Source organism: Lineus longissimus, chromosome 12 (assembly GCF_910592395.1).
Source record: "Lineus longissimus chromosome 12, tnLinLong1.2, whole genome shotgun sequence".
NCBI classification, from domain to species: domain Eukaryota; kingdom Metazoa; phylum Nemertea; class Pilidiophora; order Heteronemertea; family Lineidae; genus Lineus; species Lineus longissimus.
Window position 1 is genome coordinate 15,926,793 of NC_088319.1, and position 26,717 is coordinate 15,953,509.

Sequence of the window (26,717 nt, forward strand, 5' to 3'; positions counted from 1 at the left end):
ACTAAACCAGCTTTCATACGTCGTGCTTCACCATTCGTTACAGTGACTCTTCTTCGTAAGTGTGGCGAAACCTGAGTTTTTAACAATAACTACAAGAGACATACCGTTCGACGGTGGTCAATGTTGGTCAGCGGTTACCCAGACAGAAAAACAGGAGTTTCTGATAATTTTCAAAGACTCACCAAACGATTTACTCGGCGTCCTTTTTCTCCTCTGCAAATAAAATAATACATTTTTCATTAAGCTACATGTATATGTATGCTCATCATTCTGTCTTACCAAATATACAAACAGCATTCTCTACTATTGGCAGTGAAAACCGATGATGTACCATCAGACAAAGTACACAACATTTCTCTGATCTTCAATTTTTCATCTTTTCATTGAATCGTGCACTTCTGAATTGGCCCCAAATGCAAGCACAACTATGCTAGTCTGTACGTCTAAGCACCAACAAGATGACAAAGACAAAAATTAGGTTATAGATGAGGCAGGTGAAGTGTCATCGACTGTACTGCCAAATGGCGGTCATTTGGGTTCCAAATAAACGCATTCTGGATTTGAACAAACTTATCATCCGTATAAAATGGTACTTAAGGTTCCACATTAGCGGAAATGACGCCCAGGCAGGTGCTTCATTGATTTAAACGTATCAATGTATCTGAAGGACTGGGCTGTGAACGTACGTTTGACATTGCGACACCGTAATGGTATTGCTTGCCAACATACTGTACATGGAGGCCGCAATTTGAATAGAGTGGTTTCACGGTCAACCATGTTGGAGGGCAGAACAATGATTTGTCATGCCTGACTAACTGAATCAAATGCTGTCATGGTCATTTGGACTTGCTTTCTTTTGTCTATCCCTCCAACATGGCCGGTGATGACGTCACGTGAAACCACGCTATACGTGGCAGGAAATGCAAAGTTTTTATTCATACACCGTACACGTACAAGAGTGTCACATTCCATTTACTCTACTTCACTTCGCCTTACAATGTATAAATCAAAGTCAAGGCTGATTTCCCTTGGTGGACACTTATTTCAATCAGTATGAACGTTGTGTTTAACGCATTGGAAAAGTCATCTATACGTTTTTACCTTTGGTTTTATCAGCTGATCGCTTGACGAAACCAGAAAGGGGACCATCACCAATGCTGTCAAATGACTTCTTGTTGAAACTGCTGAATCCGCCATGTCCAATGTGGTCAAAGTTTTTCTTGTTGAAGCTAGAGAAACCACCGTGCCCTATGCGGTCGAAATTCTTCTTGGAAAAACTGCTGAACGCGCCGGCGCCTATTTTGTCGAATGGTCGTTTGGCAAAATCACCGGATGATGATCCATCCCCATTTCTGTCGAAATTGCGCTTGTTGAAACTAGAAAATCCACCGTGGCCAATAGGGTCAAAGTTGCGTTTGTCGAAGCTGCTTAAAGATCCACTTCCGATTTTGTCGAAATTTCGTTTGTTGAAGGCCGAGAAACCACCGTGGCCAATTTGATCAAAATTTCTCTTGTTGAAAGCGGAAAATCCACCATGTCCTATTTGGTCAAAGTTTCTCTTGTTGAAAGCGGAAAATCCACCATGTCCTATTTGGTCAAAGTTTCTCTTGTTGAAAGCGGAAAATCCACCATGTCCTATTTGGTCAAAGTTTCTCTTGTTGAAAGCGGAAAATCCACCATGTCCAATTTGGTCAAAGTTTCTCTTGTTGAACGCAGAAAATCCGCCGTGTCCAATTTGGTCGAAATTCCTCTTGTTGAAGCTGCTGAAACCTCCATGGCCGATTTGGTCAAAGGTGCGCTTGTCAAGGTCACGTGACGGATGGATAGCTCCCCCGCCGAGAGAGTCGAGGAGCGCCCTGCGTTCCTCTGGGTCGGCCTCTTCTAATGATTCGAGCAATTCCCGGGAACTGAGAACCTCGCGCCCTGGATGGATTGCACCTCCACCTAACGTGTCTGAAAGAGACAATCCCAGTTAGAAAAAGAAAGTTCCTGTTTGGAAACACCACGAATCCGATAAGAGCCTTTTTGCTTGACAAGCAGACATATCCCACACCTAAAGTGGTCTCATTATAACATTTTCAGTTAGTCTATGTGAGACAGACGCGCAAAACCCGGCTAATAACGTCGGCAGTGTATTAGTATCTCAACACCGTCTTAGATATCTATCCCCCTTAATGACTTAGGCTTAAATTGGTGGATCAAATACGTTATTGTGACCAATCTGGGTGGTGTGTGACAACGATAGGTTACCAATGGCGAAACAGTGTGCACATGCACACGTATCATGGAGATATTCAAGTTTACCAAGATGTTGACGCACCTAATAATGCTCTTTCCGTCTCTGGATGTATGGAGCCTCCCCCTAATGTATCTAACTCCCTCTCCGCGGCGTTTTTCTCATCTGAGTCTATAAGTTGCTCTAAGACATTCCTATCCACTGATCGCTTCTCAACCTGCAAGTACAAACAAATTTATGGATCAGTGAAAGGCAGGTGAAACTCGAAATCCCGCTAATCTGTGGCACATTTTTTAGTATGAATGTTCGACTACTTGGTGAAGAAATGTCTGTAAGTAACTTGGTGGAGGCAATTTGTTTGTCCGAAGACTACAAGAATCTTCTTTGCGGCAGCAGTCCTGAAATAAGAAAGGTTCAGCTATCTTTGGGTGGACGTGCACGTACGCCGAATACTCTTTTGCAGCTTGTTTCTCATACAAGCAGTTTTTCGAACTTCGTAGTGGCTCGAGAATTAGTACATGGAGTTCAAATAAATGCAATTCGAATAATATAGTCAATGAGCAATCACACCGTACATCAGTCTTCGTTGTATCACATCACCAACGTCTCCCGATCATCTGACTTGACTATTACTTCCCCCAGGGTCACTTTCACCGCAAAGCACTACTCAATAATTGGCCAACGCTCCAGTTCAAAGTCTGGCCAGCCACTACCAAATAAGACCACCCTCTTCTTGATTAACAGCATTATGTTATAATGAACTAAGGGACTGATTAGGCGCGAGAACAAATTATACCAGGTACAGCCAGAAGGTTCGGAGAAGTTTCGTTCGATTCCCCTAGCAAAGACTGAAACATCTACAAGCTCTTATCTTGGGCCTCTATGATTAGAAACGGTTTTCCGTCTCGTCTAGATCTGACCGCCGCGACATTGCGTCTGTATCGCAGAGAGCACATTTCGATCGCTGCCCGGGGAGCTATGATTATACGTAGAAGCACTTTGCCGTTGCCTGCGGGCATGTAACACGTGGTCGCCGGTCGTCTGGTCACATACTATATTTAAGCGGATGAGTCTTAACGCAAGTTTAATGTTGACGACGTGCCGGAGGAACTTCGCGTAGTGGCAATAGCGTAGGCTTCTGTAGAAAGTTATCGTTTTTAAACAACACATACGTGGTTCTAACATTTCGTTTGAAACGCTCGTCCTAGTATTTATAGTGCCGTAATACATGCATTATGGTTATAACCGCAGTACAATTGTCGCGTTGACCTTCTCGAAACTAAGACTTTTTTAGTAAGTTGCATGAGTAATCTCACAGTCATTTCCCCGACAGATCTTCATCCGTTTCTGACTTGCTCTCAGGCGGTACTATCGATTCTTTATCTAACTTAAGTGAAAGTCAGTACCAAAGAACAGATAGGTAAAGCGATCTTTTTCCAGATACATCCAGCAGCACATAGCATCAAGTACCGAAATAGAACATATATAGTTTGGCAAAAGGCAGGGGAATAATATTGGCAATAAAAGGAAAAGGTGTAAGCGCAAACTTCGCCGAAGATAATCGACTGGAGCTGTTATGCTGCCGAAGAATATCACATTGACTTGTGCGGAAAAGAACAACTTGTTGGCTGTTTATCACATTTCAATAGTTGTCGGTTCCCAGGTCGTCGGCATTCTCGAAAGCCAATCGCACTTGGCGATTCTTCGACTTACCAGGCAATTCTTGCTTGACTCTTTTCGTAAACAGTCTCACCGCTCCCCCAGGGCAAAATGCTTTCTAACGCGAAACACGGCTCAACAAGTTTTTTAGTTTGTTCTTCCAATAAAAAGGCATTTCCTAGATAATTGCAAGTGTGTCTGCACGTATGAAAACCTTGTCGTGGTTTATTAATAAACGAACTTTCTATAAATCAGTCTTGCCTAGGGTGCTGCCGAGCATATAACGAGCCTCATTGTAAGATGGCATGAATTTATACAATGTATAATGCAAAGGAGTTTCACTTTCCGTTCAACTAATATATATAGAGAATCTTTAACGACTCCCAATCCGACTTCTACTATTACTTCTAAGTATTTGAGAGTGAATTATAGCCGTTCGATGATTCACCCGCCTGAACTAACAAACGCTTGACAAACTACATGAAATACACAATAACTCTGGAACGGGCCTGTTCACAAAGCGGATATAATGATGTCGTACTCCAGAGTCCTGTTGCTAGCTTTTCTCTCATTGGGAGAGTGCTTTTTCTGCTGCACAACATGGCGGCGGTTCGACTCTGAACCCATCATGATTCGAAACCGCGGCGCAGTTTACAGGGCCAGTTCAGACGGAAGAAGGAGGTCGACAAACTAAGTATGAACTTGATCGATATAAACAAATCACTTGAACGCTTTATGATAGTAATAAAAAAAGAGGTCGGCAATGTTTTGTAACATTTCCTTGAAGAAACATGACACAGTAGCTGCCGGTAAGCTAATTATCCCAAACCATACATGCCGAGTGAAGTAGAATTGCAATTTGATAATAGTGTTAATATTGACTAAACCCACTCATTAATTCTGTTTCCATTCTCGTGTCAATATCACATATCCTTTCTTTACACACCTGGACATTTCTTATGTGCTCGTATTACAAAATCCAGAAGTCTTATTAATTATTGAAACGGAATCACAAAGTATCGCCTGTATAGTTGTAGCGAGTAAATACACAAACACATCTTAATTGACCGAATAATGAATTTTCATTGATTTCACTTTCCTTGGCAATTTTCTTGCCAATTTCGCGTTCGTTGTCAAGGTGACGGTGTTTGACGCACGCAGAAGTGTTTGGTTCCCTTATTAATTGAGTATCATATCAAAGTGAGAGAATACCGGACGTCGGGGTTTAGCACAAACTTTTTTTAAACTGTCCACAGACACCTTTAGTTTCTTAGAATGTTTACCTAACGTGATGAAGAAACATCGGCATGTTTGACGAAAAACAATCGTTGGATAAACAAAACAAAACTCTCATATAACACCTCCAGGTTCCGCAAGGCAATAAGACCGAATTAAACAACTCGTCCCTGTGATTCACAGGCGAATGTATGACACCTTTATGACTGCAACTTGGTTTTACGAGTGGAATCCCGGGGGAGCCGTTCTGAAAACGACAGCGTAATTGGCATCGAATGTTGATCAATATTTAAGAGTATCAATTTCCTTCGGGAAAATGCAATCTGTATTGGAAGGGATCATTGGTCTCGTTAATGAAGTGACCATCCGTATGCCACTGTGGTTGCAAAGCATCCGTGTTCCTACGCGCGGCCTTTTACCGTAACAAGGTTAAACACATTTTACTGCCTCCTGTTCTTTGCTTTACTTCTTTAGGACAAACCTTGTTTTGATTGCGATGTCCGTAACTGCTCGAGACAGAGACCGTGACTTGGGAAGTTGTAGGGGAAAGTAACATAGTTCGATCCTTGCCCTTGAAATGTCCCTCGGGGTTGTTAGAATGTCCCTCGGGGAATACCCTTGTTATGCGTAACTTCAGAGCAATGTGTTTAATTGAAGGTGGAAAATGTATTTCAAACCAACCAATCACAAGGGAGAACACATTCGGATGATTGATGGTGACAAATCAGTGTTGAGATTGCTCCTCGAATCACTGTCGTCGTCTCTTAGGACCAATACTAGGTCCTATTATTGCAGCCCCGGCGGTCTACTCAAGGAATATAATATGAAGAAATGAATAAAGAGGTACGGATGAAGTTTTGAACATCATTGTAGTGACAGAAAGTGATCATGACCATAAGTCATCAAGCCCGTGCTCGGAGAACTATTATAGGACTCCAGAATGACTTAAAATCCGACCCCAAATCAGACTTCTCACATGAAATGCTGGTAGATTCTCGCAAACCGTCAAAGAACAACTTCGTGGATGAACTTCGTCTCCGTGAATGAGTTATATCACGCACTCATCTCATTAGAAACTCAATCATGAGAATATAACGATATAAAGGGCCTACTCTTTCGTCTTGATGTTGACCAACGTCGTCAATTCTCACATTCTAGTTGTTTCCCAGACTCGCTGAGAAGCAAGACCACGGGCAATCTTCGCTGGCGAATTATCGAAATCCAAAATGACTGACCTACCGAGTAACACATACCTCTAATGAGGAATTCAGTCGGAATTACATCCGCTCCTTGACCGTGGTAGGTAGAGATACTAGCGAACATAACAGAAGCCAGAGGCCGGTCTTTGAACTGTGAATTCTCTCGTAAAATGACTCCGCTGTGATGTATTTGCTAATGACTGCGCTAATTAACGGTCAGAGTGTACAGAATGGTATCATACCTGACCTGGGGTACTGTTAGAACACATGATTCTCCCGAAAGTGGGTACGTCATTATCTTGTCGTTTGTAATTCCAATACATTAAACGACCAGCCTACGGAGGAAAAGATACGTGCGAAGCAATTGTAGCCATTGTGGGGGAGTGGTCGATAAGTTTCAGGCCGTTTTTATGGCAAACAGAAGTTTAACTACCTGTAGTAGATAGTTCATCTCCAGAGGTCAGCTGACGTCGTCAGATGACATCCGCATAGAGCAATGGATTTATGACGAAAGCCATAGTCACTGCCCATTCGTACAGTCTCAAAAAAGTCCCAAATGTTATGCATAGTAAAATGTACATGTAGTTCGGGTCGATTTTTATACATTTGGGTGCAAACGTGCCCAATTTCACTTGATATGTACGTGAGTGGTCCCCTCATTGGGTGATATGAATAAAAGACCAGCAAATGCTTTTACTTCAATTTTGTACAGAAAGGCCTAGTGTAAATGTACATGGAGTTTTAGATAAAAGCATTTGCTAGTCTTTATTCATATCACCCATTGTTGGGAAGACTGAAAGACACGTTTTTCTCTTTGGCTTGGAATGTGAATATTCTGGTTGAATAGTGCATTACCATTACCGGTACATGCTTGCTGGTAACATCATTTTATGATTACGTATCAATGTTTGGAAATTATATGCCGTCGTTACTCAAGCGAGTATGCTCAAATTCGAATTCAATCGCACATACGTGTATATGCATCCATAAGCTCACAATGGCGCCATATCTCATTGAGTGCAAAAACAAGGAGCAATTGTTCTAACTGCCTTCGTGTGCAAATCTTGAAAATTGATATGCATGTAGTAAGTAGGTTTGCTTGCATGGTCGTACAGTTTAAGTCACATAAACGTCAATTTCAGATGGAATAACAAGAATATCACCAATTGACCTCATGGCACGCCGTAGAGGTACTTGCCCACTTCCTCGACGGTGTTGCTGGACAAGAAATGGCTCTTATCTATAAGTAACTAGTGGTTAAATAGAACCCATTTTAGTAATTCTCCGCACATAAAGTGATTTATCTTCTCAAAACCGAGAGCCAGAGTCATTTTGCTCCTTAGATTACTTCCGCCATTTTTTTGGCGGCGTTTGTTGGCGTGACATGTCGGGATTCACTGCAGATGCTAAAGTTGGCAAGCAAATATTTTCAATATTCTCTTGTGAAAATCGTCTTAATATTTAATCATTCTGAGGTGAATGCGCAGCATTTTAACAAACGCAATGTCTTGAATAATTGAATGACTCGATGAAGAGTGTTTTGATATACTCTAGGGGACATGAGACGTTAACGTATGGCGTGTTAGAGTGCATGTCTGTGGCAATTGATTACTTTACTTGGTTTATTTTAATATGATACTTTATTTTTCACTTCACTTGGTATATGGTACCTGGTCCTGGTCCTGTTTGAGGGGGATGATCAATGGAGCGTTCAGCTGCAGGGTTTAAGGATCGACTTACTATAAACCAGGCTCTCCCATTCTAGTGCCAGAGGGGTTTATGGTGTAAGAATACGCCGTGCGTGGTCTCTGCCCGCCCCTCGAAATGAACTGTAGTCTTTGCGCTTGAGCAGTCTTTACTGATTAGCGCTATATAAATATAAACATTGCATTACATTTGGTCTATTGTATTGTTTTGGCTTTTCCTCTCTAAGCTAAGTACAATGCACATATATATGCACTTTTTAAAACCCCGATATTTTCATTCACCGTGTGGTATATACACGGTTTAGCATGTACTTTTGTACCTTTCGGAGAACCACGTCAGCACTTGGAACACTATTCGTACCTACTCATAACCAAACTAGCCGTACTTTACCACCCTGTGTGATACACGACATTGAATTATTCCCGGATGATTGGCCAGATAATCATGGTGATAATAGATAATTACCCCCAGGATATCTCTTTGAAATGCACAGAGCTCATCGTTCGCCATATTTTTGTAGCCTCCTTCCCGATTCTTTGCTGAAATTGCCAAGAGTTCTAAAGAGTTCGCGGACCAGGTTCTGCACTGGCAATGTTGCTCAATCAGCAGCCGCGTTAGACATGTCAAAGACAAACGCCAGCGTAGCTCAAGTAAGCGTAATTTCATCTACACTGAATGGCGTTGGACTTAACGCCAGCGTTACTGCAAACGTCGATAGAGCAACCCGGTCAAGTCATTTGCTCATCAAATACCGGCCTTTTTACCGTGTTTGGCGTCTTAATAGGAATCAATATCAATATGGGAAGCTTACCTGTCAGAAATGTTGAGGGATAGACAGTTTACCCATGAACTCATACTTGTCCTGGGATTGTAAAAAAAAGCCGGATTCTATGATTGTAGAAAAATGATTCTATGGTCGGAAACACAATGCTTATATGGTTTGCATTGCACTGTATACTATTTATTGACATGTTTACAGAACTTTTATCGCCCACATACTTACACTTTAACAGAGAAAGTCAAACGGCAGTTTACTCCACCTAGCCCTTTTTCCATAACTCAAGTTTACGTTGTCGTGCTATCAAGAACCGCACCTTGGGTATGCCTATAAGAAACTGATTTAAGAAGGCTTCCATTTCATGTGTAGGTCTTTCATCTTGGACTCTCTTACAACGTTTTACAATCATCAAAGTGATCAGAATAGATTACAAGAACGGGGATAATGACGAGAACAAAAGAAAGCGTAGTCTGAAATACTATCCTTTGCGCAATATCGGCAAAAAGAGTTTAACTGAATATGAGTACTCTTGTAATAATACATGCATTCGACTCATTTTTCAAGAATCCCAATAGATTCATCCGAACGGTAGTTTAAAACTGATAAAAGTTATTTCATCTCAAGCAGCGAGCTCGTGTGTGCTGGATCAGACAGAGCGGGAGTAAGTCCTTGTGGGCGAGGGTAACCTTTTCATTGGGAAAACCAAAGATACGTTTTTTTGCACTCAACATCTGATGCTGATGCCGAGTGTATGATCGCCATTGCAGATGATTTGCTGACGAGTGAAAGAAATTCATCCAATATTCGCACTTTTTGTTGCAAATCAGGTAGAAAATCGAATATCTAGCAATCGACATACCGACTAGACGAAGTGAGATTCAGCTTTAACGTGATCAGTATAAAATTGTTTCAAATTGGTTTTGCGTAGCTGGTCTCCCCGTATCCATAAAAAATATTCAAACTTTTTTTCTGATTTTTTCCCCAACTATTACTTTGAGAAGGAAGTGCCAGTACCAGAACGACCAAATGACGTACACAATGTGGACTTAATATCCTGTCATGATAATTGCATCTGGTAAGCCAGGCGCTAATTAGCGTTAATGACCTCAGACCGTGTTTGCAGCTCGGCGACGGACAACGCTGCGGTGGGTGTTCGCAGTATGGTCATGTAATGCGAGAAACCCCGGCGTGATGCAGGGGCGTGATTTGAAAACTAAATAGAGAGGCGCCAGGAGAAAGAAAGAGGCAGAGAGCTAATTGCCTCGGACCATCCAGCCTCACAATAGCCAACATTTCAACCTAGGAGTACTTGATAACATGAAGGAATTTGTCATCTCCGAGGCTTTCATTTCTAATTCGGTAAAACAGAGCCGTTAATGCAGATCGCACGATAGATCTGATAGAGTTGTACCTTTGAGGTAAAGTTGATTAGACCTCTTCTGCAGAAACTTTCCAAGATCAGATGCCTATCCACACCAGAGAAAATATACCCAGGGGGCAATTGCAGCATATCAGAAGACCCATAAGAGAAGTAGAGGAAAAAGGTGAAATTGAAATTCTGTCGATTCGTGAAATCGTGTAATGTAATTAGGGAATATTTCGTGCAGATAATTAAGTCTAACTAGGTTACGGTTTAACATGTGTGGGCTGGAAAACATGGTTATGAAATTGCTATGAAATTTCCAACTCCTTCAAACGAGGATATCGTCGATTGGGAATGTTCTTCTTTCTCAGAAGGGAATTTTCAAACTACTTGGGTTTTTTCCTGAAAATAAATGATCGTTGAAATTGAAAAGTTAACTGGATTTGTTCAAGTTGTCTCTCTGTGTTTAATATTTTCGAGGATGGGCATAGGCCTAAGGCATCTATTTGTGATAAAAGTGTCCGATGGTATTTTGCAGCGGCACCAGCCAAGTTAACTAACGCTTAAACATGTTAAAGATGCAAATAACTCGCTGATTGGTGTACTCTATCGTCATAAAAGTAAAAGGTAAAATTATAAACCCCTAATGGTTTTTGATTCTAAAAAAACAACTTTAAGGATTTGTCACTTCGCAAAAAAAGCCCTACGGGTTGCATCTTCGCCGAAAACATTAATTTTTTCTTTAAAAAAACTCAGAAACATTATTTCTAAGTAAGTACCAACCAACTAACCAACCTTAAAGATTCACCAATAGGACTGCTCGCAGACGCTGGGTCTTTAAATCAAAGTCCCTATTTGATTTCGTATTCTATAGGATACGATGAGACTATCACCAACTTTAGAACCTCGGTACATAGCCATCAACGTCTATGTCCTTACTCATAGCCCGGGGTTATTGGATCAGGGTAGCATATTGGTATTACCGGAGGCAATCAATTGATTACGAGGCGGTAGTGTAAGCTGTCTTGGAGGCCCTCTAATAGAAACCTAGAGCGTCTCCCGTGAAGATGGATTTCGGATGCGCGAAAAAGAATCAAAAATGAGTCTCAATCCACCCAATCATTAATTCAGAAATTCATTGATCTTAAAGTTGTTGACTTACTCAATTAGGTAACATCATTTAGATTGATAAGACATTTCGTGATTAAGGATGACAAACAATGTTGTGCCTGTATTTGTCATCGAAAAATGCGCCACAGCTTTTAACTCGATTTGGTTTGATCAAAAGCTGATGTTCTTAAGGAACACGAGAAATTCATAGTTAACAAAACTAGTTGCCTGTAAGAAATTTCTCCCCATTGAATAATGTCATCGTCGATGAAACAAGAGATTTTTCACAATGTTACTGAGTGTCTGTCCATCTGTCTCTGTGAGTGGGTTAGAAGGAGAAGTTCTGTTTGGAACGGTTTTTTGTTCAAAAGAATAACTTTCACTCTATTCAAAAGTAGTGGCATTATGTCTTCTCCTAGGTAATGTGAAATGGTAAATACCTGCTAGAGTGAAAATACGTCCACTTATATCATAGCCGATCCTAGCTCCAGGGAAGCGAGCGATATTGGCTTAACATCGTGGCTTTCTCGGGTGTCACCCGGGATCATTATCGAATTGCTATCGGCGCTTTAAGTCAGCTGAGTTAAAAAACACTGTTTGGTGCTGTTACCATTCCGTAGCCTTTGCATCAAATAGTTTCATATTCGTACAATAATCTCTAGTGACATTTTATAGAATGTGATCCATAGCACTTGCTAAAAGTCATAAGTAACGGTTGATATTGCAGCTTTTCATTTGAAAAATGTACTACAAAAGGTGTTAGTAAATGTATGTATGGGTTTGTTGCAATTCTAGCGTTTCCTTCTAGCGTTTCCCAAAAATAAGGAACATGTATGTAATATTGAATAACGGCAAATAAGGTAGGCATATTTATTTTTTATACTTTTTATATACATAGTAACCAACAAAGTCTGGATTAGAACAAAACTATCTCGGTCTTAAACATAGGTGTCTGTTTGACTAGATGCCGCTTATAAAAAGCTAAGTAGCAAAATATCGGTTCGGTTGGGAAATGTAAATATGTCAAACAAATTGACTCTTAATATTAAGATTCATTCACCTCGGAGGAATGCCATTGCTGTCAACTTAAAATGTTATGCGTCTAGAGTTTCTGATTTATCACATATGTTTTCATATGTGTAATCAAGCGAGGGAAAGACCTTATAAATAACTGTGATCAGTGTATTCAAAAATCAGACGGTGCTCGAAAGTGATCGATTTAAATTTCGAATGCATTTTGATAAGGGGACGTAAATTTGAATGTCCTGGCAGCATTGTCAGTCGAGTGGCACAACACTAGTGGCAGATGGAGGAAAAAAATTGGTGGAAAAAAACCCTTGTTTCTTACAGATAAAGATTTGAAATCTCAGAAGGCATCAAGCTGCGATCGTACAATGGAATGTAGTTCAAACGCGTCCTAAGTGAACCCTACCTCATACTAAAGTGCAAACGCTTAATCATATGAACTTGTTTCCAGACTACACGTATTCTTGGAGCATTGGCCATCACCCAAGGCATGGCTCCAAGTGTTCTAGAGACGACCAATAACTTTTACGCTGGTCAGGACCCGAGGAGATACAACTGACCCGATAACCCTGGCTCACGGATTCCAGGAATAGTAAGACGGAGGCTGAAATGTCAGCGAGATAGCTGGAGAAACGTATCAGGGCCGAAACGACGGCTTGCCATCAATCAGCCTGACCTCAGGCTATCGTATGCTGACAAGAAACCACTTAACCATATGATTTAGCTTTTAGGTCTTGAATTCTATATAGCTTGGTTTAGCCAAGGCTAAGATAGTCTTCTACACTTCACCTCGCAGAGATTGGTTCGGATATTTCTGAAATATACATCGGGTCAGCCGAAGCTCTGATTATCGAGTCAAGTTACCATTAGAAGCCACATTAAACACAATAACCCCAGTCAACATCCTTCGTGGAGACACAATAACAGCCTAAAGCTGACCTCAGCTCGCACGGTTGACGTCAACTGTTGCATTCTTTAGTGTCCCTTGCAGGCAGAGGAATGCTACCCTTCGAAGCTTACCATGGACGTTCACAACCACGAAAGTGGCAATAACTACGCATTCCAACCTCCGTATAGTGGCCACAGGTATTTTCTACAACCAGATATAATCAAAGTATGATGAAGTAGATCGACGTTCTCGCAGCAGAAGTCATTTTTTCCCACCAGTTATCACAGCGGCCCCTTAAAAAGTGGCGACGGCGTACTTTCATGAAAGTTCACATTCCTTGTATGTCTGCAGCTTCTGTTGCAAACTGCTGTGACAGCCTGCGCCAGACAACTTGTCCCCCACAGCAACCTTCATGCTAATTTAAGAAGCTGGTAAGAACCATATATGATCAGTTATCAAACGGTGACAGCTTTGACAGATTCTGGGAAGTAATAGCAACTGCTCCATCTGATATCATGTTACAGATAAGATTGTAGTATCTTTTGATAACCTCCAACAATAACGTGGTATGTCATCTTACCAGCTGACAGTCATTGTGTCGAGAGGGTCGGCCAGGTTCTACATATACAAGTATATGATATTTCAAAGCGGTATACTCCGTCTGGAAAGGAGTGATATGTTAGTCAAGACTGTAGGCTATCGCCAACCGTATATCATAACCACTCTCTATCAACGCATTATGTTGAGTCGAGTGCTTGTTGTTGCAGATGGTAATAACATTCAATACATCGCCGTTATCTTCCATCTTGTCAAAGGACGCTAATATTTTTTTGCGTTACCCTGCACCAAGACAGGTTACAAAGGCAGTTGTTGAAAGAACGGATAATAAATCATGAATGCATATGCATCTACGTGCACACCGCTCCCCTGTTGTAGGGTCACCAGCATGCATTGATGCATTACTGACCAGGTGACCAAGATAAATGTACCCCTGATATTCCATGCTGATAACACGGCAGGGAGTCACCTTGGACTTTCCACGAGATCTAGTCGTCCGTCTTCTCTTGATTTCGACCAGTTCGTAAATTCAAATACCACCGCGTTTGCCTCAGAATCGTAGGATCAATCGGCCTGATTGCCCCAGACACTATAGGCAGGTGGCTCATCGCCTTCAAGGAAACCTTTCTTTTTATACGTGGAACTTCTGTAATGTCTGGCCTGAAGTTCTTAGACAAGCCTATTCCCCAATGACATTTCAAACTCCCTAAGGCGCTTTAAAGGTAATTCGATCTGGTAAAATTCCAATGCATTTTTAATGAGATAAGATGTTTTCATCACTTCGATGGGAACGATTTAGCCAGATGGTGTTCATTTTTGGTTATTAGCCATCAGGTAGCGTCTCTATCATTACATTTGAAAGGTCATTGTCACTTTCTTGGATGTCCCCTAAAACAAATCAGCAGTCTTTGACGGAGTTTGCGCCGTGGCAGCAGATTGCAACGTCCATGCCATGTCTCTTCTCAATGTTATGACAACGATTGGCCTGGGACACTATTCAGAACCAGGTGGTGAAATGGAGGGCCTAAAGGGTTGAAAAGTGCTCGTGACTGTTATCAGTTCATTTCTCCCTTCAATTTAATCAGCCCACAAAGGAATCCGGCGAGTCTTTTGTCAATTTTTGGCGACACCTAAACAATTGTATTATATAAGTTGACCAGGCTACTTACAACGAACCATACAAAACATGTCATCTGGGTAATCCCATCAAACCAACCCCAAATCTGAACAATGGTGAGAACACTATTATAAATTGCGTCCAGGTCAATTGAATCGTTCATACTATTGTCCTTTCACAGCCTCTGTGAATAGAAGTGATGCAATAGATCGGAACCGCAGTATTGGCACTATTGTTCTGATTTAGGCCATTGTACGGTGTGTGCATGTCAGGACGGTAATCCATAGCATGGGCAAGACATACTGTATGCACACAATCTCTCCAGGTGAGCGGGTGACTGGTACACTGCTGGAGGGTCCTGTCCAACGGTGTGGATTGTGTAGTGGTCACCACCCCCGATCTCACTCCCCTCTCGGGGATGGGGTGGGCGACTATTACCGCTACCTTGTAAACAACATACTGTGTAGACGTTATTTAGCCAGTTTTAGTGCATCTGTTTGAAATAGGCCTTTGATACAGATGTCCTTCAACCAGCCAAATGCATGTCCACACAGTAAGTTTACATCAAAGGAGCAACATTCCTTGTCGGCTCGTTTTAACCCGGTATGTAGTTCATGTAAATGTCCTTCCGAATTTTTAGTGTGTATATACATGTACATGTATGTAGTTGTATAATTCTTTTTGGTGGTTTTAATAAATTATCATTATCATCATTGTATACTGTGTTTTATTGGTTTTTGTTAGAAGTGGGGATCTCCTCTTCATATCCCAAGAAAATATCTGTACTTGTGGCTCTTCTGCTCTAAGTGACTGCTAGGGCGGATCAGATACGCACCTACAATATTTTCATTGTTGAAATCGTTGTTTCATGTGCAAAGTGCCAGTAAACATTTAAACCTTCGAAAATTATTTATTGCGAATCGCACGAGTAAATTCCTAACCCTCAGAAGCTCACACACAGCCATAACTCAAAGAGTGCTGGTCGTGATTGCAGTATAAACATTGTGGTTATCATTAATTGCCGAGATTATGGAATGTAGATTACGTGGTAAGGAGCATTGTTCTAAATGACGACATGCATTGAGCTATAACAATTTGCATTTGTGCCAAACCCAACATGTCCTGATATGTATTTCAACTAAAATTTGGAGTATGCTTGGTCCATTTTTCAAAATTTTCGAGTATTCTGGACACTTCTCCGAACATCCAAAATGTACTTAGAACTCGGGCAATATCACTTCAGATTCAAAATAATGGGTAAATGAATATCGGCCTGTACACTTTACCTTTTTTATACCATCCCTACGGTGACAGATATATGCTTACGAAGTATTTGGCCATTATCCCATTGGGCCGAACATCAATAATATGAGATGTTGACCGAAATTTAATTTCCTGGACACTGGCGCGAAGAGTTGACCGGAACGCAGTGCGCATTAGTCAGAGATCATGATACCCGGCCATGAGGAGTTCCGCGGATCTCACTTGAGGTACGACATCAATCCTGGGCCAATATCTGTTGAAAACCAGCATGTGCCTCCGTCGGGGAATATTTATCGGCGATGCGATCCTCTCATGGGTTGTAGACTATTTATCGGTCAGTCAATGGCGATCAATGGGACTTGCAAGCTCGGATGATTTTGTAAGTAAGTGCTGATGATGTGTCTAATGATTGATGCCGGGGAGACTATCAGAGCTGACGGTCGGCTGGACGGGTAGTTGGGTTGGGGTCAGTCGTTTGGGATGAAGGTACGGTGAAATGATGCGTGAACGTTCGTCTGACCACAGCGACTACAAATTAAATGGAAGCCTCCATCAATTTCTTCCAAATTCGTTTAAAGATTTCATTTAAGAAGATGATAGATGCTGACAATTTATTTTGATGGTATTGACACATCTATAAATTAACAAGACAATTTTATAGACATGTCAATTTCCCATTGCAAACATTCGAACCGCGCTAAATTCTACACGATTTGTAACCGCCGGCGGTTGAACGTTCTGGCTATGAGCTGACGTGTATGTCGTACGAGTCGAGGCAGACAAACTATCATCTTGGCTAATCCGTTCGGAAAAAAACCACGAAGACATTGTAATACTTTCAGCCGTTTGCACCGTTTGGTTCAAGTAGCAACTCACAAAGAGCTTTCCAAAGCCACCGCGCCCAAAAGGTCACCGGCATTTGATCCCGCGCGCGCAATTTTCCGCTTTGCTTGGGATGTGGTTGTGTAGGTGTAATCCTCTGTCCGCCATTGCAGCTATCTGAATAACCACATTCTTCAGTTTCTCCTTTGACGTTTCGTCTCTTTGCCACTTGACTTTGACTCTAAAGTTTGCATGAGTCAGCAAGTACATGTATAAGATGCGGCTCAATGGTACTCTTCATGCTCAAGAGTATTTGTCGGGTGTTTGTCATTTGGCAGGGTTAATAAACAGGTTTCTCAACCCTCACGAATGAGGAAGTGCGCTGTACGAAGTAATGCCGTAATCAAGTCAAGCGCGAATTCATCTACGCGACACTCGTATAAAAAGGCTTTTATATTAATAGGCATGAAGAACCAGAGAACTCTTCAAAAATCGTCGTCAATGAAATACATTGTACATTTAAATACTTTGTACTTCGTGGTTCGTGACCTTTCGTAAGTTTTTCAAAACTTGCCCGTCGCCATTTTGCGTATCATCACGACATTGCGTATCATCGTGGCAAAATGAACCTTACATGTATCTAAAACAATTCAACGCCATTATAGTGCCGCCTTTTGTAACACGCGACCAATCGAACGAACCAACTCATCGATCTAGGTGATAAGCCTCCAGCCCCATATCAGGTAATCCAGGATACGATGATAGGCCGCCTTTTGCAAAGACCCATCACAAAAAAATAATCAAAGTAAAAATCGTTCATTTCGAAGCAGAAACGATTGTATCACGAATAGTAACGTTAATAAACAAAATCTCTTTCGAATGTTTGATGATGGGGCTGTGATCGTTCTGAAACCTCATCCTTTCGATAATTTTTCTGCTACCGGCATCTTTTATTGAACATGACCATGATATAGTGCTGTCAAAGTGGTGTAATTGTTTCCCTTCAAGGGGTTTATAGAAAATAGCTTAATTTACGAAGTGAGATATATTTTATCAACATGAATTGATTCGTTTGTATTCTCTGTACTATCGCTTTTCATAGTTTTCGATTTTCTCACTCGACTGTCCCTCAGGAAGTGTAATCGTCACGACGTCTACCAAATATCTCTCATCGCGGCCATTTTGGACTGCTTGGTGACGCTGTTGCAAGAAAACAACATTACTTTGAAAGCAGCTACGCGCTGCTGCTCTTAAATCGGTGCCATGGTATCAGCATGGAATCATTAAGTGATCTACGCCCACTCATGCACATTAGAGATATCATCACGAACAACTCGTGCTTGGGCTGAAACACTGAGAATGCTTCCCGTTTCAATCATCCAAGAAATTATCATAGCTAAACTAAAAATAAATGATTTTGTAAAAGATATTTCCATAGCGGTGCATCCATCTGTTGATCTCAAATTCAATTTCAACTTTAGTATGCTGTAATCGGGTATATACATTCATATGCATTTATCTACATATGCATACATGTAGTATGCAGCTTATTTTTGCGATAGGATGACGTCCTTTAGAAATTCATGGCCACATTCGACATGTATCGATTCCCAGAATAAATTCAGTTACGATTTATTACGACGACACCATGATTGCGCCGACACAAATTTATCACAAGAGCATCTCTTGAGGAAAACGAAAAGCTCTCTGTGTTCTCGCTTTAACATTTTGAAGTTTTGGAATCTAAGTAAATCTGTTTAAAAATAGCAGTTTCTGTATTCGTGCTCCAGTTACGCTGCTTATCGACAACTTTGCTTCCAAGTTTTGAAATTTAAGAAATCTGTTAAAAAACCATCAGTTTCTGTGCTCGTGCTCCGTATACGCTGCTTGACGATTTTTCTCCCATGTTGAGCATCAACTCATCATCAAGACACCTCACAATGCAGCGCCATGACACTGAAACTCACTAGGCTAATGACACATGATCTACGTGTGAAGGATGATTGGCGGAGCTAATTCAGCAACTTAAAAACAAAATGCAGTTATGTATCAACTTTCTGCAGCTCGGGTTGAAATAAACTCGTTAAGGGCAGCGATCTATGTAGTGAGAGATGCGTCAAAAAACGTATTTAACGCCTTGTTTATAATGTAGAATGACATTGAAGCACCACAGAGAATTCCGAGATCGGCAAACAACTTAGGCTATATAGGGGATGATGATGGTGAGGATGATGATGACGATGACGATGACGATGATGATGAATGACAGGATGCTATGAAATATTTTCTAATGATCGGAAAACAGCATGGCGTCGTATACATTTAATGTGTCTTTCCCTTTCCATATACATGTAGTATATGTCATCAGATCTTGCATTCGTTTTATGCATTTGGCAAACGGCCCAATGGAATTTGATGGTTGAGGAGCTGATTGATGGTTCAACAAGCCAGACGCCAAAAGTGAGAAGCTTTTGAAACACGGTGTACAGTGTTATAATTGTGTTTGGCAATATCTTTCTTCTACTTGAGCAAACTTACGTGACGATAGACACAGATCAGTATTGTTACCTAGTGTGTAGCCTCACATTTCGGGACTCGGAATTCCGTATCCTCCGCGGCTCTGACAAAGCATTCCTTTCGTAAGGAAGCTGGTGGTTATATTGCCCATTGTCTAACATACCAGAAGATAATGCTGCACCCCAGGGACTATTGCATTATCTCCCAGGTGCACATTGTAGGGGATTACATCAAGTATATTGCTGTAGGTACCTAAGCTTTAAAAACAATACAACAGAGTAGATATCACGTTTGTAAAGGACTAGTAGCATTCTGGAACAATATGGTTCCACAGCCATGACAACTGTATTTTGACTCTAGTAGATACAGTTGAGGGTCGTGTTCATCCAAGCAACCAATATAGCAACCAATCCGCTCAATGATAAATACCAAAAAAAACACCTCACAAAAAGATGCAAATACATTTAGTTCTCCCATGAATTGAATGATGCTCTTAGCCACCCTGATAGTGAATGGATGCGCACTGTTTGAGAGGCCAATTTTGTGCCATTTCCAACAGGATAAAAGGGATCATAAGCCAATTTATCATGAACAACAACGGTTACTTCACGGTTTTTAAGAGATTCCCAAATGTGACTGAATTGCTAAATGAGTCGAACTATCTTGCTATGTCAGAGGCTGATGTGTGTCAAATCACATTCTGATCTAAAACACCTAAGCAGATTCGTTCTATCATCAATCAGTCAGGCTTTCGCTAGATTTTGACAGATAACTTTTTCGAAATATATAATCTGTGCACTGCCTGCAAATGTACTGTTAACACCTTGTAGGATGAAAGATCTCGAATGTGTCATTTGCTGCAGATGACTCTTTTTTACCTACCGCGTCAAATCCGGCACCAAATTCCTGTGTAACTTGGTTGTATTACCATTGTTTGCTTAGGATTAGCAATTCCAAGTACAGGTTTCAACAATCCATTAATCTAGTTGGCTTCTCATACGGCAGGCCAATAGGTGCAGTATTTCCAATTGAACTTGTTTCCGTTCATCCGCAAACAAGGGTACACCACCGCTGTCAGCGGCGATTGGACGGTAATTACATTGATGTACTCGAGTTACTTTGTGTTCGCAGAAGTTAAGGACGCTGTTAGACTGGTGTCATCAGCAATCAAATAACCGTGAACAATGCCTCTCCACATTAAGCATCTGTTCTTAACGAGATTAAGCAATAGTTAGCGGGAATAAGATACTGTCAAGTATATTTGAAAATATTTTCATGCAGGGTTTTTTGGACCACCACAAATGTTCACTCCGTAGTTCTTCGGCAAAACGAAAAACTCTTACGGTTTTAAGAATCTTAACCATGTGCTGCTTCTCTCGACCCAAAGGTTATGATAGGTTACCGGCTGTAAATAATCAATTGCTTGCTTTACGAGCAGCTGCCTCCTGATTCCTCAGAAATTTTTTAGTAGAGACTGGGAGGTATCAGGTTAATAACACTGATTTCGCTTACCGCCATAAGAAAAGCGAAACTTCCACTTCACTACATGTACCTCTAAGATGAACCTCTACTTCTTCACCTCAAAGCAAAACCTCTCCCTTCCCCTTCAATCGGGGTCGGACAATCTTCTTATGGAGACACTGTCACACCGCGATCACTATCTCTCCAACGCAACGAGGTCATTTCGAGTAATACTGTTGATACACCATCTTAAACACAGTGAAAGGGTTAGCCATTTACGTTGTCATTTGATGATTAAAGAAGTGTAGGCAATTAGGAGGTGTGCTACATCGCCTTAAGTGTATATGCTGGCTAATTAGATCTGTTCGATGGAGTAGTGATGGAATCTGCTAGTTTGTAGTTGTTTTTAACGGTACTGACGAAGATCAGAGGAGACCCATCTTGCTTCGTGTATGAGGAAGAAGCCAGTCGTGATAATCACACAAATCGTTATGACAGCTGCAGTTCTTGGTTGTTCAAAACTAAGTACGTCGCCAACTTCTGGTTCAAACTTTAAACCTAAGTTGTGTTCTTCAGTTAAGCTCATTAGACTTGAAGCCAAAGTAAACTTAATGTTAACTTCGAAACTGACCTGTATTCAACAGTAAACTAACTATGCTCTGCTACCATGTTACGATGTTGGTTTGAAGGTAAGTTTGAAGCAAATACGTCTATGTAAGGCCAGCAATTTTTGAAAAACACTCCTCGATTGCGCCGATCTCCTAGAAAACTACGCTTATCTAATATCTTTAATAATTGGCCGAGACCAGAAGTTTCACGAATCGGAGTGACATGTATTCCAGAGCATCTATTCAATATGTTAGTTGATATACAGCCGCGAGAAGATGTTAGTCAGCAGATAAATGAAATCTGTCCAAGCTTATTTGATTTATTGCCGAATTTTGCCAGGCTGTGGTATAACATGAATAGCAACTGGATTATCCCCCATGGATAAATAGAGAGCGACTGACATTCTCTTCTGAGCAGTTTGGAACCATCTCACAACAACTGCGCCCAAGTCATAATTGAAAGTAATGCAAATATAATGTTATGGCATCATCTGGCGTTCAATGCATACACAACACGACAAAAGGTTTATTGGGTCACGAACGCAGGCCATGTCACTACGTTAGTATTTGTTGAAAACTACGAGGGGATGGGAAACTTCTGCTATTCTCTTCACCCGTGCGAATACTGTTGACAATAATGATGGTGACATTTTATAGAAAAACAGGATTTTCGTGCATCCACAGTTAACCAAATCATCGTACCACCCTTTGAAGAAATCTATTTCTGCAGAGGAGGGTGAGGTCTTCATGAAGTGTGATTTGCCAATGAAGGGAAAATAAGTGTCGTAACCGCACGAACGATTGTAAATCAACGGAGAAATATTGACTGTCCGACATCGGTGTCATGTACCATGGACTTCTCTTTCGTCTAGTAACCGCAAGAGAATTTCATTTTCGTTAGTTTTCATGCATTTCAGATGGGTTTGATTGGATGTCGATCGTCAGCGTGGGATAAAAAGGTCAAGGGAGATTGACAAGGGTACTACTATATGATGCTGGCTATATGACGCATTCTGAAGACCGAAATCGTTGGATTTATCGATATATCGGCGTGTTCGACAATAAGTCGTCTCGAACAAATCATCCTCGAATATTGGTTATCACATAAGAAAGGGATAACTCGGCAATTATTCAAAACTTGGGCTACTGCTGACGGTCAGACAGATGTTCTAAGTGTGGCCTGAACATCCAATAATTGGGGCTGTGATATTGGTTCGTCCTATCGACAGACTATCGGTATGACTATTGCTTCATCTACTGCAGGTCTAAGTGGCACAATCAAGAAACGGATCTATAGATCAGACTTCGGAAGTTTCGAATGGACCGGCAAGATAAGTTTCATATTGGCAACTCTTATGCTAGCTGACATACATTCTTGAGTTTTAGAACAAGGAAATCTATTTCAAACTTAAATTTGCATCTTATAAGCTTGTTGAGATCGGCGAGAGACGAACTGTACTATGAATCGATCTGAAAATAGAGATTTGAGAACTATGTAGGCAATTGTCTTGTTGGCGTCCTTTTCAAGCCCTCGAAACCCAAAAGATCGATAGCACGAACTGCACTACCCCAACAACCAGAAATTGAAATCGGAATCCAATCCTACACGTCGTCTTTTATCAAAACGACTATTCAAATTATTGATATGTAGGCTCGATTGATCTTTAAAAACCAATGATCGATCTTAAATTGTGCATTTTAGAACATTCACCCGCAGATTATCTTTCAGCCCTGGGCAAAAAAATTGTACTTTTTTCGCTAGTACGAGGCGCGAGAACACAGCCAGGTATTGTATTACGCTGAAAGGTCGTGCGTCTCCACAGCGTTGCATCATACGCCTTCAGAAAACATAGTCACGTTCATCACAATTCACTCTAGTGGACGAGATGCGAAGCATAAAGCTTCGTAAGGTTCCCATTGGGTTCTCTGTCGCGTTTTTGTGTGTGATGCCACGCTACTAAACATCTTTTCCCATGGTATATAAGGTCTACTTGAGCTGCGATCAGTCGCCTTGATGGGTGTACCGATCCGTCTGTAGAGCTTATAAGGTCACCAGCCGAGGAGGGATTGTGATATCCATTATCGGACATGTCTCCTTAACAGATACTTCTACGAGAGTTGAGCACATGCACGAGTAGTGTCTATCATACGCTTTCTTCGACACATCTGTTTATTTCAAAAAATTCTACCCCATCACATACTACAAATATGTGTTCGTGTTTGCAGGTAGAAAAGGCTGTCCTTGTAAACATGTTATCGGAAACGGATATGCGCTATAGGTATTGCCAATAAACCATCTTGAAGATAATTCAGTGGATAATTTAGAGATATGTTAATGATATGTCGACAAAACAAGCCACATATGACATAAAAGCATACGAATAACACACAAAGGCAACCGACTTCGCATGTAGAAAAAGATTCTCACTCGTGAAAGTTTATATAAAATGAATATTCCCGGTTGAGCGAGGTACGTACTGATGTTACAAGATCGCGACCTTTGCTATCGGATAGATTTTGACATATCAAAAGGCATGCCGCGAATTGAAATGAACCAGGCCTCGGTCTAAAACACATATTCCCATATCAAAAGAATTTTGATATCGTCATACAAAGTATGATATAAAAACCTACGAAAACCTTGTCCTTGATTAAAGCCAACTGAACATTCGATATGTAGAAGCATTGATTAGAATAGGAAAGTAATAGATTCATAGTAGATAGCCTCAGGACATGAATGTCTAGCGTTGGATTCGAGATGATGTACGTTAATACAATATTAAAGTAGTTCTAAGTACTTGTTGGCTGAGTTGCACGTGGGGTTAAAGAACAAAGGAATCCATTACTAATTGAATTTATTGAATTTTCCACCAGTAAATATTTAAGGTAGAAATGATTTGCTTACAATGTTGGTCTTTGATTAAAGTTCAAAGTTACGTGTTCGAGGTTTATGTGAGGATGTGCGGAGGATTTTGTCACTGCAGATTTGCATGGCTAGCTACCTACGGCAGCGCAGCGCACTCCCAGGTTCAAGTTCGATTCGATACCTGGATTTCTATCCATATCAAGAAGATCACTGCCAATATCCCTTTCACACCTTCCGCCAAAAATCAATACCAGCCATATTCACCCCAACCTAAAACAACTTGATTCATCAAAGGTTATGACCTTGAAACAAAAGCTATCATCAAGACAAAATATCAATTATTATTTATTGCTTTTATCATTTTATTGATTATTGATGTGGTGATGTTGTGGTATGCTTGTGACGTGTCGGTTCTTATCCATCAACCTGTAGTAATATGAGTGTCCTGGTGTGTGATGATTTCGATTATGCGCAGCAAAAAATAATCCATGTTAACACAAGAACATATACTCTCAATAAACGATAATACCACAGCGAGGATGTGCTACAAATAATGTGCATATCAGTTGGAACAGAATCCAGTAGTAGCAAATTAGAATTGACAAACTTCTTGTAGCGTTCTCCCACGCCATATTTAAGATTCCCACACCATTCAATGGGCATCGCAGAAACTTTCAATCCCGTGTCAGTAGTTGCCAATACCTTCTGTGCGCGTCTGGCAATCCTGCGAGTGTCTTTGACGATCAAACAACCTTCTGTGCCGATATTTGTTTGAGAAGTTTTCTGAAGAAGAGCACATGTTGAATGATATTGGAGGTTCGTATGAACATCTACAGAATCGAAAGAGTTTGAAGGCATGAAACATCAGGGGTATTGGTGTTTGAGAAATGGCAGCACGGTACGAATGTTTTCAAGTTAAATTTTTAAATAATGATCATAATAATTTTATTGGTCATAATGTATACAGCTATACTATGGCAATAACTTTTAAGTAACGTAGTAGGACAGTAGGTGAATAAGCCGCTCTATTCTTTGTTGACGGTTTTAAATGCATGGTTAGAGAATGCTACGTTTCATGGATGACGCTCGTAATCATACAGACTCTTTGATTAACAGGATTTCCCTCCAAGGATCAAGACGCCTTTCACCACCGCAATATTCACACCTCCGCACACAAAAGACCAGTCGTCAATAGAAAACGGAAACGTGCCACCCGGCGGATGCCCCAGGTCTTTAGTGGGTGATCCTTTCTCGCGTGTTTATGCTCTAATTAGACACATCAGCAACCGCTTTCAAGAAGAAGCGATCCATCATCCAGATCCGCGTATCGATCTGGATCTGATCGCACAGATACGCACAATCGCCCCATCACTACTGTAGACTATTAGAAATGATTGGTCTAAAACGGGAGCTTCGAACAATGAGACTTCTAAAACAGTAAGATTACTCGTACATGTAGGTTACGGTTGCAGGTTCTAAATGTCGCTGAGTGCAACTACTGGCCAAGCAAGAGTGCATTTCTATAAAGACTGAAATACGGCGTGCAAATGGTTAAGAAATTAAATCGATAAGGATTGCTTCCGGGCTAACCAGATGAAAACATGTACCCAGTTCACGATGACATTTCTTACAACCTGAGTCAATAAACGCGTGGTGAGAATACAGCATACCTCTTAGAAATCATTGAGAAGATAGTATTCTAACTCTTATCGATCGTTCATTTTTCTACTTATTTCAAATAACAGGGTGTGTAATTTATATTTCGATCTTCAATGAATTATAATTATTTTGAGAAGTCAATAAATTGCGTGGTGTTTTTACGAATTGCCGAGTAGTGAAACAGACACTTTGTTTCACAGCAAAAACAATTATGATCGCATGGCGTGATTTATATTCTGCGAACCCGCTGGCATTTACTTGTCACTGTTTCTGCAGTATTAAAATGGAACATCGCTGGTATATCTCTCTTCGCGAAGTTGGCACCACAATTTGTTGGATTTCTTCGACACTGCTGCTTTCCTTAATACGACGCAAAGGTGACAGGAAGAATAGCCCACCCGTGATTGACTCGTTCTCATTACGCAGGTGACAAAGGATGAGCGAGTCCGATTGAGCAGTGTGGTACGTTTGTCAAAATCGATGCTCAGGTGAATCTCTTGATAGCTGCTTAAAGCTATGAAATCAGAATCTTACACAAATCGATTCGGAAGCTCATTAGAATCTGATCAGATTTTTCGACCCGGGTATCTCCATTCAAGATTCTTTTCGTGACCCAGTCTTCGCCAATTAGGCCTACCAACTT

The 26,717-nt window shown here is 41.0% G+C and overlaps 1 protein-coding gene across 1 annotated transcript in view; it reads right to left on the reverse strand.

Annotated features, from left to right (window-relative positions):
- LOC135496840 (uncharacterized) overlaps positions 1 to 26,717 on the reverse strand; it is a 66,855-nt gene that overhangs the window by 1,760 nt on the left and 38,378 nt on the right. The window contains exons 3-5 of the mRNA XM_064786386.1: positions 2,321 to 2,453; positions 1,102 to 1,953; positions 183 to 213 (exon numbers count right to left, since the gene is read on the reverse strand). Of these exons, the coding sequence (XP_064642456.1) occupies positions 191 to 213; positions 1,102 to 1,953; positions 2,321 to 2,453 (1,008 nt within the window). The 3' untranslated portion in view covers positions 183 to 190. The remainder of the gene's footprint in view (positions 1 to 182; positions 214 to 1,101; positions 1,954 to 2,320; positions 2,454 to 26,717) is intronic.